The sequence below is a fragment of the Gymnoscopelus braueri genome (assembly GCF_963280865.1).
Source record: "Gymnoscopelus braueri genome assembly, chromosome: 22".
Taxonomy (NCBI): domain Eukaryota; kingdom Metazoa; phylum Chordata; class Actinopteri; order Myctophiformes; family Myctophidae; genus Gymnoscopelus; species Gymnoscopelus braueri.
In genome coordinates this window covers 29,941,934-29,955,145 of record NC_137624.1, presented here as the reverse complement: position 1 = coordinate 29,955,145, position 13,212 = coordinate 29,941,934, and the positions used below count along the sequence as shown (strand labels likewise).

Below are 13,212 nucleotides of genomic sequence, written 5' to 3'. Positions count from 1 at the left end.
ATATATATATATATATAAAATATATATATAAAAAAAAAATATATATATATATATATATATATATATATATATATATATATATATATATATATATAGCGCTATTATATAGCAGATCTACGCTCACGTGTCATAATGCGACGTGTTGTGAGCTTGTATATCTGTTTTGCCACGCATCACTGTCATATGACGAAGTATAAAACAGGTCTTTAGTGGTTCAAACTAACTGATGATTCCTCTACTTCAGCATTATCTCACAACGTGGTCCGAAGCTACATCGCCTGGGTGACTCAGAGATGAATTGAAGGCAAGAAAATGTCCAGGACTTGAGACAGAGTGATTCATAGGGCCAACGTAGCTAGAAGCCTCCTACAAATTATTGTAGCTGACAGGCTTAATGGAAGAATGCCTAACAGAAGCAAGCACAGAGGTGGTGAGTAAAGGAATGATCTGTGACTATGAATCAGCCTGACCTACATCATGTATTCATTGAAGAGGTTGTTGGATCAAATGGGCCTATAAACACACACCATCTGAATTAACCTACTTCTTGGCTATGACAGGACTCAGGACCAAACTCACATTGCCTGCTGCCTTCCGTTTTAAAAAGATGCCAATATGAAGTTTGGCTTAAAAAAGGACATTAGATAGACCTTACAGCTGCTTGAGTACGCTACAAGATCATATCTCACAGCACATGTTAATAGAGAAGTATATACGTAATAGGGCTAATGTGGTTAAACTTCTGAATTAATTCTGTCTATTTGTTTGAGTTTCACAAATGCAGTCAAAAAAATTGTGTAACCTAATGGCTATTGGCCTCTCAATTTGCGTTGATGGACTCCATGTGTTAATTGTTTTTAAAAACTTGATATCTGACAACAGTCCTCTGCGTGAAACCGAGTGTGTGTCAATTTAGTCAGCATGGCATTTTCCATTTGCTCAGAGGGTAGCCCGCCCTCAGGCTGGGCACCTCTGTTTACATTCCAGACTGCCTTCTTTCCATGCTGTTCTGCAGCTTGATTGCAACAGCAGGTTGCTTGTGCGACCAGGGCTTTCACACACTCAAGACGTGCACGCGCACGCACACGCACCCACTGTCAGCTTGACCTTCACAAAAGTTAACCATGCAGAACAAAACTGAAGATAAGGAACAGCTGAGCACTCAAAAACCTAATGACAACAATGGAAGTCATCATACGTGGACATAAATACCCTTCCTTATAGCAGAAACAAACTCACCGCCAAATGACTGAGAGGTACATCGACTTGTCCCAGAAAATCATCTCTGGTCTAGACAAAAGAAAAAAAAGAGAAGACAAGCAGATTGTGTTTAATGCCTTCAATTTAGAAGCAGATTGTTTTTCAGCCTGGCTGAAGAATACCAAAAGCAAGAAGTCCATTTCCAGCAGGGCTTGGAGAGGGAGAGGGAAGGGAAAACCACAACGATGAGGGGATTTACCAAACCCGCCAGAAGGTCCAGCATTGGAGAGCAAGAGGCGGAGGGATAGAGAGGGGGAAAGGGCAAGAAATGAAAGGGAGAGAGAGAGAAAACTTAAAAGAAAAAAAATATATATATACTGAGTATATATAGAGATAAAGATATGTGTGGAGAGAGAGAGAAACACACCAGAGAGCGAGAGAGGGGGACAGACAGACAGACACCATAGGATGAGAGGGCAGATTTTCACTTAAGGGAGAGTCCCATCCAGAAATAACCTCTAGCCATGTTCTTGAACACCTGTGTTGAACTGAAAATATGTGAGTATTGCAAAACAGTTTATGTCACATTACTGTCTGTGACTACAGTCCTAAATGCAATGGGTTACTAATACTATACAGCTGTGGTCTATTGTATATTAGGAGCGATAAAGTGTCCCAGTAGGGGACAATTCTATTTAACTCCATTCCTGCACAGGCAAAGCAGATTTATATACAAGTGTGTAGTAGCTGCAGTCTAGTTTTGTTAGGTCTAGGTTTGTTTATGGACAGGCCTTTAGAGACATTTCATAGGAGAAGAACCTGTGAACCCAGCAAAGAAACACAACATCAACCGCCATCGGATTAGAGCCAGGGGGTCAGACGGAGTGAGAGGAGGGACGAGGCAGAAGTGGAGCGCTGGGAAGGGGGGGGGGCTTGTGTGACAAATCAGAGGAGCCTGTAGTTATGTTTGTGTTTCTGCCTCCATTAATGCAGAATGAGAGGCAAAAGCTTAGATTGGCAACAGGTGACTGAGCCACACAGCAGCAGAGCCCATGGTGAAATCAGTCATTACCTGTCCGAGGTGGAAAATCCCATTCTTGTTGACAGCCTGTGTGTGGGACACAACTGATTTAGACAACAGGCATGGAGTATCAGTAGTGTCTGGTTGTAGACTACGCCAGTCCTCCCACTGAACAAATTCTCAGTTGACTAATAATCCAACCATTTTGATGACTAACAGATTAGTTGATTACATTTTTTTCCCACATGCAGTGATGTAAAAGCACCTCTTTAACCCTTTAAGACCTGAGGCGATTAAAAAAAATCTAAATCCTAACAGTTTTTGGAAAAAAATCTAAAAAATATTTTTTCACGATTTTTCAAAAATAGCAGATCTACAAGTTCATGAGCTTGTATATCTGCTATTTTTGAATAGCCAAAGACATCTAAAGTGACACAGATGCGTTCCAGGTATTATGTATCTGGTACATAACTTGTAAAAAACAAGTGCTTATAATTTTTCATCCAATGCAAATGCAAAATAACTGATTCATCAGCTAGCAAATTATTGGTCAACTGAGCCCAAACTGACCAATTAATCGGCAAATCGCCTATGGAGGGTACACAGCCCTATCGTGGACACTGGTTCAGTGGGCTGGTAGTGTGCATTAGGGGAATATCTGACTCTCCCGTCTGCCAGTTTAAAACAAATTTAAGATGGTTCGAGTGACAAGATTGTTTTATATTAAGAAATATCTGGGGAAAACATGTTGATTCAGATTTTTCTTACAATTACTACTGTAATGTTGGTCTTGGTCAACATCCTAATGTAGGTGGTTTCAATTGACCATGCAGGGCTATTTCACCCCTGGATAAGGTGTGATAATAATACCACACCGGTACGTCAGTTGTTTATTCTGATGACCAGTACATGAATAGAGGCTGTGCACAGTGTGCAGTGAGTGGGTGGATATGACACTTTACAATAAACAGTTTACACAACTACAACTACAAGTGGGGATAGGTTACAAATGAGTCACACACATAAATGCACACACACACACACACACACACACACACACACTTAAAAGTACATACTGACACACACCTTGAACTGCTCCCATTGGAAAAGCCCAAAAGAAACATTAAACATGAGCGTAAATACAAAACCATTTAGTAAATACAACAGTGAAGTGGTAGAGCTCAAACATTTACACATTTGCAGTGAATTGCAATATCTGTCTCGTTGTTGACTCTTAAATGTGCAATATTTAATTCACTTGGTTCAAATCCTTTTAATTCACTCTTGCATAACTCCTAATTCAAAAAGGCAAATGGTTAAATGCATACTCATCTGCGGACGTAAGCATTGCATTACCATACAGTATTCCACTTCAATTAGCCTACTCTCTCTATAGCAGGTCAAAACAAAACAACAGACGGCCATCGTCATGTTTTGATCTGTAAATCTCATTAACCACTTAAAGGGGTAGTTCACCCAAAATAAAATGTTGAGTATCAATTTTTTCCTCTTTGCATTCCTGATCCAATATTCCAATATTTAATTAATTGAAGTAAATAGTATCTTAACAAAAGCAATACTACATTTAAAATAATAAGTTAACTTAGTCCTCCCGGATAACACTGTGATAGTTGTTTTGGAGTTTATAAATATTTTTTTATTTCGTTTTGCCTAGTGCTCAGGAATGTGTAAAAAAGAAAAGGATCTCAATGAAATCATGGCTTCATGGGGTAGTTGATAGGGGTGAACTACCCCTTAAACCCAATATACTTTGTTGACCGTGGTCCCCCAAGACTTTACAGTTGTATTGCTTTTTCCCTAAACATATGTTTAGGGAAAAAGCAACAAAATAGGCGATCTACAAGCTCACAACGCGCTGCGTCGTGTTGTGAGCTTATAGCTCGGCTATTTTCGCAAAATGTTTATCACAGAATAGGGACGCTAGGGTTCATGTGGTTAAGTCACTACTAGCTTGAGTTGGCAACGGTGGTACAGTAGATAATGATTCTGTGGTCTGTCTGTATGCTGTGCTATGGACCGCAGCAGCCAACGGTTCTTGTCTTCAACCATAACAAGCCTTGAAACTTATGGCTGTGTGAACGTAAGGGGAGATATTTGCAGAGTCATCACCGGGTCACAGCTGAGCCCGCAGCTGCCTCATAGGGCCAGGTTTCACTAGCGACAAAGGCAAAGCAAGACCTCGCTGTCAGGTGGAAACTATTACTCCAAAACTAGTACTTTTTAGGAAATGGTGTTCCATTGGAGTCAATGTAATTATTATTAACTCATGCAATGCCATTGACGTGTAACACGTCCATTTTTCCCAAAGCCAAGAGTGCCAATAACGTGTAACACGTCCAAACAGTGTTTTCAGTGTTTACGCTAGATGGCGCTCTTGGCTAACATATGATACACCACTTCAGTCTCTGTCACACAGAGATCTAGGAGATCACGTGATCGCAAGATCTCCTCCACCTGGTTAACGTATTAGGGAAAACGACTGTATCTCGCCTCCTGTTTTCCTCTGCAATTTGGGCGACACATGCTATGTTCAACGGCCAATAACTAGCGAACGGAGGGTCGCACAGAGAAAACCTCTGTGTTTAGCAACGATCGGGGGATCGATCGTACAAATATTCTGTGACTACTTGAAAACGTAAGAAAAACAAAAAATTGCTGGCACTATTGGCAATTATTTTCTTAAACTTTATTTATTATTTACTTGGCACTGAATGAGTCACAAGCTCTTGTTAATACTTTTCACTGGGGGCAACCCGATACCCTAGTGGTTAGGTCAAGTACCATATGGGCTCCAATGCCTGACAGCGAGTCCCCGGTTAGACAACCGGATGGGCATACCATTTGCTCCCCTCTCTTGTTGGGTTTCCTCTCTCTCTGGCTCAGAAAAGCGCCCAAAGGCAGACTTAACCACTCTCAACCTGGCATCCCTATTTCGGGTATGTCATCATAGGCAACAGTTTTCACAATCTTTCAAACATGTTCAGAAATAGCATATCAGCTATTGTCTCTACTTTTCTGGATATATGACGAAGAATAAAATAGGGTATTCAGTCAGAAACAAAAACGTAATAAGGAGATAAGATACAAGGTTTCTGCCCGACAGCAGCAAGGGGACAAACTGAAAAAGAGAGAGAAACAGATGTAGTTAAAGGAAGGACGCGATTGGCAGGAGAGGATATACCTGTAGGCAGATGTAGGCTAGAGAAGTTTAAGTGTTAGGCCTGATTTTTGCGGACCTATAAGCGCCTATTCTCGGCACGCGACACAGGCACGTGACGAAGTATGAATCGGGCTTTTAGAGGAAAAATATGTCAACAGAGTGGGTAAAAAAGGACCAGAGTCCAGAGTGTAATCAGACTCTGCAACAGCAAAAAAAAGAGAAGACATTTGAACCACCTTTCTAGGTGTGTTGAAATGCGATTCAAGTCGTATTTCTAAAGATGTGTCTCAATCGCACACTGAAGCCTGACGCATACTTTTCCGTATGACGTGCCGCTTCCCGAAATTCACATTTCAACAAGCTCACAACGTGTCGCACAATGAAACGGTTCCATTGTGACTCAACTGCTCATAACAAGGTTTCCTCACCTATAGAGTGTTAAAATTACAAATCAGTAGCACAGAAGGCCCTTCAGCAATTGCTCTCCCAAGCCATCTCACATGCAAGTTACAAGAGGACTTGCATGTGAGATGGTAACTTTAGCCAGGTAAATATAGCCCACCGTGTGGCTTGCAAGACCTCTTTGTGCAACCGGGGGGCTAAAGCCTGATATGCTATACTTGGTTTGCGAATCGAGTCGTTCACCGGAAATAGCCGATCTACAAGCTCACAATGCATCTCGCTGCAATGCGTTGTGAGCTTGTAGATCTATTTTGGGTGCACGACACTGGCACTAAGCATAAATCAGGGGCTTCATCAGGGCTTTGGAGAGGGCATGGCACCACAGCATAGCTTTCTGCAGCCAAATTACCCAGTACAAACAAACACACACACACACACACACACACACACACACACACACACACACACACACACACACACACACACACACACACACACACACACACACACACACACACACACACACACACACACACACACACACACACACACACACACACACACACACACACACACACACACACACACACACACACACACACACTGGAGTCTCACATGCAACAGGCTTTACAACAGGCCACCAGTGGGGGAAGTCCTGTCATTATGGTGCGTATGAGGATTTCCCTCTCGCTTTAGAAATAGCCTGGCACAGAATATCACAACACAATTGTGTCTGAGGAACAAAGTATTTAAAATATGACATTCTTACGTGATCTAAAATGCTGTCAAATTTACTGCTATGAGGCTAAAGACTATTTGAATAAAACACCTCACACACCTATGTTGAGGAGTCATGGGCCACGGGGGAAGACGCAGTAGTTCAGGAAAAGCAATAGCACACTTGTAGGCTACATGCAGAAGTTATGTATTATGAATGGCCAACAGCTTCAGGGCACTGAATTGAAGTATGCAACTGCGCTTCCTGATTTTTTTTACACTTATGTACAATATCTCATAACATTTTGTTTCCTTAGTGAAAAAATAAGATAATTGGTAGGGTATTTATTTCAGTGAGGTGCAGGACTGGCGCTTGCTCCAAGTTCACAAAATGCTGGTGGCTGTCTGGCTGACCTAACAGCTAGAGGACAGAAATGTCACTGAGTTACCACAAATCACATTCAAGTCATAAAAGCCCTGTCACATTACAACACTGCTGTCTTTGCAACTTTCCACAGAAACACAATCCTGCTACTAACCAAAAACACAATATTCATGGAAGTGGTGAATAAACCACACTTTCACACTCTCACTCTACATTTCTACAACAATTATGGACTAATAACTGGTTATAGTTTTGGGTGTAGTGGAATCATTGTATGAAATTTCAAAAGAAAAAAAAATCTAAAAGGTGAATTTCTCAAAGACACCTGCAGCTAATCCAACTGGCAAGAAGGAACAATAATCACACTCACTCACTCTTCCTAAAGCCACTAGCTGCGAGATGCCGGTAAAGGACGCAACATCACGTTCTGCTTGTGTTCTGCTTGTGTCCACATAGCTGGTGATGACACCAATGTAATCTTAGATCTTCACAACATCTTACACAGCTCCTCTACATTCATACCCCCAGCTCAGTCCTTCAGCTGAACCATGGCCCATTAAGAGAGACAAAAAAGGCCATTTCAGCACATACAAATGGTAAACAGAAAAGACAATGGTGAGTAATAAATGGTTACAGTGACACATTCAAAAACAAGAACACTTGAGTCACACAGAAGCAGCTAGCCTTCATCAAAAAGACTCCAGGCTTTTAGGAAATGTTGATATTGATAGCTTGTTAACCGTCTCCATCATCATTCGGTCTGTAATGACATCTTAATCGTCTGCAGAGCAGCTGCAAGGATAAAGATCTCTACCATCCTAGAGCCAGAAGGGAGAAAAACATGCTGCCTGCCTAGTGCCTGCGCTCAAAATCAACTATCACACTTGAAGCAGAGCTAAAGATAGAAACAGCCAACTCTCAAAGAACAGTGGCTGCAGTAAATGTATTACCAAAATTTAAGAGCCATGCTTCAGTGACTTAGAACGAAGGCAAAAACTGCAAGAAATATTTAAGCATTTTTTTCTTTGAGTCTGCTCCTTTCCTTGGATGTGATAAAGCAGATCCTTTAAATCCTGCGGTTGTGAAGTGAAAGGAGAGCCGGTGTGTGTGTGTGGGTGTGTGTGTGTGTGTGTGTGTGTGTCTGCGTGTACGTGCGTTTGTGGTTTAACTCAGCTACTCTCTGGGTGTCTTACTTCCCAGAATGTCACCACCCTCTTCTTGCCCCTTCAAATAGTTACTTTCCTTTTCATCTGGGCTGGTTTGAACAAAGTAAAACACTCACAACTTAACTCATGTTACATGATAAAATGTCCCTTATGTGTTACATCCTTCTGTTATCTCTTCTGCCAAAAGTCGTAAGGAACTTACGACTTTTGGCAGAATAAAACTTAAACATTGTTTAAGTTTTATTATTTTATTTTGTTTTATGTTATTAGTTTTGTCCTTAAAAGTTAGATAAGTAATCACTGTACATTATCTTTATAATATTAATCCCAACCAGTTGAAGGCCTTTTCACAAAGTATTTTTGAGTAAATGTATTTTTTGTGATCATTACCTGTGGATTAATTGGTTTATTCCTGGTCGAGTCATTGCTAAAGCTTATATCCTGATCTCTACTCCCACTTGGAGTAAAACAGATCTTGAAATGAGGTTGTCTTCTGGGTGTCTTTCCTTTGATTTTGAAAGTGCAACCTTTTGATCTTTCCTCTGCTTCCATTCTCTGCGTCTCCATTTCTGTTTGGTTATATTCTGTAGTTGGGCTATCCGAGTCTGATCTCTGGTTTTGATTGCCCAGAGACAACGTCTGGGGGGACGAGGTTCTCTCCAATCGAATCCTGGGGTAACGCACCATGCGACCACTCTTGGAGCTGCCAAATGCCAGATCAGTGTACTCTCCTGGGAAGGAGGCAGCTGGTTGCTTCCCCTGGCTCTGATCCTGACTCTGATTTTGCTGGACCTGGAACACCAGTCTCTGTGCGCCACCATTGACATCCGAGTCCAAGTTCTGACGCTGGACATACCATCCACCTGGAACTCCTGTACCACTGTAAGGGAGGATTCTGAACTGCTGGATGTCAGAACCGTCAGGGGAGTTCCTATGGAAACAAATTCCACCGATACTGATGCCTGGCTGGCTGTTACATACAGCATGGCCATTGGGACCGATGTTGAATACCCTGCGTTTAGGCATTCCAGGCTCTGCAGAATGACTTTGTGAGTTTGCTGCAGGTTGAGGTTCTGGGCTGCAGTATGGAGGTGGTGGCGATAGTGGAAAGTTGGTACAGACCCCTGGTTCTGTGTAGGCAGGAGCAGGTCCTGGAGTGTAAGAGGGTGGCGGGACATCGTCTGCATATCCATTTAAATTAGCAGTGCCCGGTCCGTTGGAGCGCTGGAGGGAGATCTGCATAGAGGAGCTCTTGGTGGGCCGTGGATCAGCCAAAGGGGTGAGCTGGGGTATGAACATAGAGGAGCTGCGTTTGAGTGAATGCTCGGAACCCAGATCCAAAGAGCTGGGAGGTCTTGAATAGTGTTGCACGGCTGGCTCCAGAGATGGCCTCCTCAACACCGGAGGTGGCTGCATGCGGAACGTCATGGCCACATCGCTGTCTCGATGCTGCTCCGAGGAGTCTCCTTCTAGGACATGAAGCTCCGGGGCTGTGTTACTGCGGCCTGAACCGAAGTACAGACGCAGACGGTGAGACATTTTCACCTCGCGCTCTACAGCACTCTCTCTTCTGTAACTGGCTGGATGTCTGGCTCTCTCCTTTGGCTCCTGTCTCTGTCTTCAAGTGTCGCCCACTTCTTCTCTTCTTTTGCTGGCTGACTGGCTGATCCCCTTTCTTCTTTTGCTCCACTCTCTCTCCCTCTCTCTCTCTTTTTCCCCCTCTGAGTCTCTTCCACAACTTTCCCTCCCACAGTTAACTGTACAGAGGAAAGTACAGCAGACCCACGCCACAAAAACAAAAGAGGCACTGCCAGTGAGCTGACAACTCAACGCTACACACTCAAGAGGAGGAGTGAAACCAAAGAGAGAGAGGGGGGAGGGGGGGGGGGGAGCCCCCTATGCCAAACTCTTAGCACTACCAGGCAATAGCGACAGACAGCAGAAATAGACTGGGCCGAGTGACGACCGGCATTCCAGGCATGACTGTATAAGAGCGGCCGGCGCTCCTGGTTTCCGAGGTGACAGTGGGCTGCTTGTCAGTCATGTGACCACAAATGGTTCCCCTGCCTCCTGTTACAACCCCGCGCTTCCCTCCAGTGCTAAATGCCCCCCAGACACATCTTACCTGCTAAGTCTTCCCATGCCCACAACATAAACAGTTTTTGACCCTTTGTTTCCTTGTCCCAGGACTCCAATAAGGCCCTATACCTATTACAAACGGCCACTAATAACACTTCCTCCTCCACGTTATACCCCTCATATCCTTGTCCCAAGTGGTCACCTCCTTCACAAATGACAGATTATAGTAGTCCGACTCCTTATACAGTTAAAAGACAATCCTTGTACTATAGAGATTAGGGAAAACTTAAAAAATTATTACCTCCACGACCTCACCAACCGCACCGCACCCCAACCCTGTCTCTTTTTAACTGCGGCCAGTCAAGGCCAAGCTAACAGCACCCTCTCAGCTGCTCCTGATCCATCAGGAAGCTCAGCTGGGGCCCTGGGGGACGATGAGGGGGAGCAAGAGACAGAGGAAGGAAGAGAGCGCACCTAGGACACAACAACAAAGTGCGGGGGAGTGAGAAAGAATGAAAAGCAGGGTCTGAGCACAGCTGGGATAGAGCCAACGTTAGAACAGCAGTCTGGCTGGACGTGGAAATTAGGAGAAGATATTTTCCTTTCTGAACTCCTTACTTCTAACACCGATGGTTCCGGATAAAAATACACAACATTCAGTGATAAATCTGATTGTGAGAATTCCAGTGGTGTCAATCCCTGTAGATGAGATTTGCACCTTTAATAAGGCAAACACCCCAGTCCCTCAGCAGAAAGCAATCTCTCTCTCTCTCTTCAAGCATAAGAGACATGAGCTGTCTCTTATAAAAAAGTGAAATACATAAAGTGTAACACTCACCCTGGACTCACACCATCAGCAATGTTGTCATATGTTGCTGCTGATATGCTAGACACTTTATAAGGAACAACACGGTAACGCTACACAATATTGAGAAAATGTCAATATGAGATAATGTGATAAAGAAAATATTGATTCTATTTATTCCCGTTCTAAACTTTGTTAAATGTTAAAAAGATGGTGCATCTGGCTTTGTCGTGCGTCTATGAAAACACAATTGGGCCGTGTTCCAAGGCGTCATAAAAGGTAGCATGTTTTTACTTTTCTGAAAACCACGCTGGGGGCCGCATTTGCCCCCCAAAATGCGAGTTTGACACCCCTGATCTAGGTCCTCCCGGTAGGGTCTCCTCAGTAGGATACAACAGCAGTGACAACACAGAATGTATGTGGGAGGAGAAAAAAGGGGTTAACAATGTTAAAAAAAAAGCCAAAGCTCGTGGTCACTTATTTTGTGTTTCAATATAACTTACTGTACTACTATATCACACAACACAGGTGTCTTCTTTGTTCTTTGCTATGAAAATGTTTGAGAAGCTCAGATTACGTTTACACAGCAAACAATTAAATACACGAGAGCTGATTTAATTCTGCTTTATAGCAATGCCTTTCTACAACCTTTCAGAATTCAAGCTGCTAATGAATACATGTACAGTAGGTTATAGGTTACATGGTTGCATGTAATACTCTTGTTTTCCTGAGGCTATGGTTGAAGGGTGAACTCTATGCCTGTGCACAGAGAGAACGGACAAAGCTCCTCAGATAAAGTGGCCTTTGAGAGGCATAAAGTCCCCATAGTGGTTTCCTTGTTCTGGCCTTCATGGCTTCTAAGACCCATGGTCCAAGCCTCAGTGTGTCAGCCTATCTGTGCCAAAAATCAAGCAGTACTAAGTACAATTCAACATCTTATGGTGCATGACAGAATAAAAAGGGGAAAAAAGGGAGGGCTATAAAGAATGGTCTGAATAGTGGAAAACAGACCAACATAGAGATGAGCATTAGGAAGCAGAGAAACAGACCACGGCCACAGACACATAGGTCCAGACTCAAAGTATGATGCTTATAGTTATAATGTAACTAAATATTATAACTTTATTCTAACTTCTAAATATATAATATCCTACTATAAAATGAAGAAAATTGTCTCTCATTCTGTCATAATCTTTTCTCCTCAGTGGGTAGTGACCAATCACATCAATTACATTGACAAATGCAGGGAGTGAGGAAGACGATTTTTACGTTTTCCAACTCAAGTTTGCTCAACCTGGGTTCAGGGCAATACACACACAACGAGAGGAGAGAGAGCTGGCTCAAGGGTACAAAGTTACAAAGGACTTACATTTAAAAGCATGCCAAGTAGCAGACCCCAGCAAGGGTGGGCTATATACTGTAGACTTGGCTTTAATTACAAAACGGTCTCATTAATTGTGTCAGCAAGAACCCACAGTAGCACAGCATGCTACAGTGACATAAGAAGAACAAATCGGTGGACGGGACATTTACACAGTTATGTGGCCGGTTCTCTACATGCATTCTTCTCCTTAGTGAGTTGGTCAATCGATCTTAAATTGCACATGGGCTTTGATTAGACTGACAAAACGGATTTTCTCACTTTTCCCAAATTTAAGCTGTCCTGTTTGCCACAGGCTGTGGGATCTGGAATAGCGGTTGGGGTCCATGTCTGTACGTACAATACACATATATTAGTGTATCCCACATTCATACTTACTTTTTATGCATTTATTGTAGGCTTTTAGGCTAAGTGACACATATCCAGAGTAGCCATTGTGTAAGGATTTATATTCTAAGCCAGCACAACTGTCATACTGTAGTACTTTGCCTAGCCAATGTTTCAATCATCCCTTCTGTCAAATGCAAGAGGACAACAGGTTGTGCGTGTGCGTGTGTGTGTGTGTGTGTGTGTGTGTGTGTGTGTGTGTGTGTGTACACCAATATTTGGAAGCCTTGGGAATGTACATAAATGCAATGTAAGTGCTCTGAGTATTGCTGGCTTGATGAAGAGACAAGCAGCTATCTAAATATTGTCCTGTTGTTCTGACAGGAAACCTGACTGTGTGTTGTTCAATAATTTCCCTGCGACATACTACCAGGGGGTGTACTCGTACATCAAGCTGTCTCATGCTATGGAAACGGGAGATGGACTCCTCCTGACCTATGGGCCACATGGCTCGGGAACCTTTACTTCTTACAAGTGTTCACATAATG

General features: G+C 42.9%; 1 protein-coding gene across 1 annotated transcript in view; it reads right to left on the bottom strand.

Moving 5' to 3' along the window:
- Nucleotides 1-13,212, bottom strand: part of nedd4l (NEDD4 like E3 ubiquitin protein ligase) — a 65,067-nt gene that overhangs the window by 36,791 nt on the left and 15,064 nt on the right. The window contains 2 exon segments of the mRNA XM_080418677.1: nt 1,240-1,290; nt 2,273-2,308. Coding sequence (XP_080274803.1) covers nt 1,240-1,290; nt 2,273-2,308 — 87 coding nt within the window.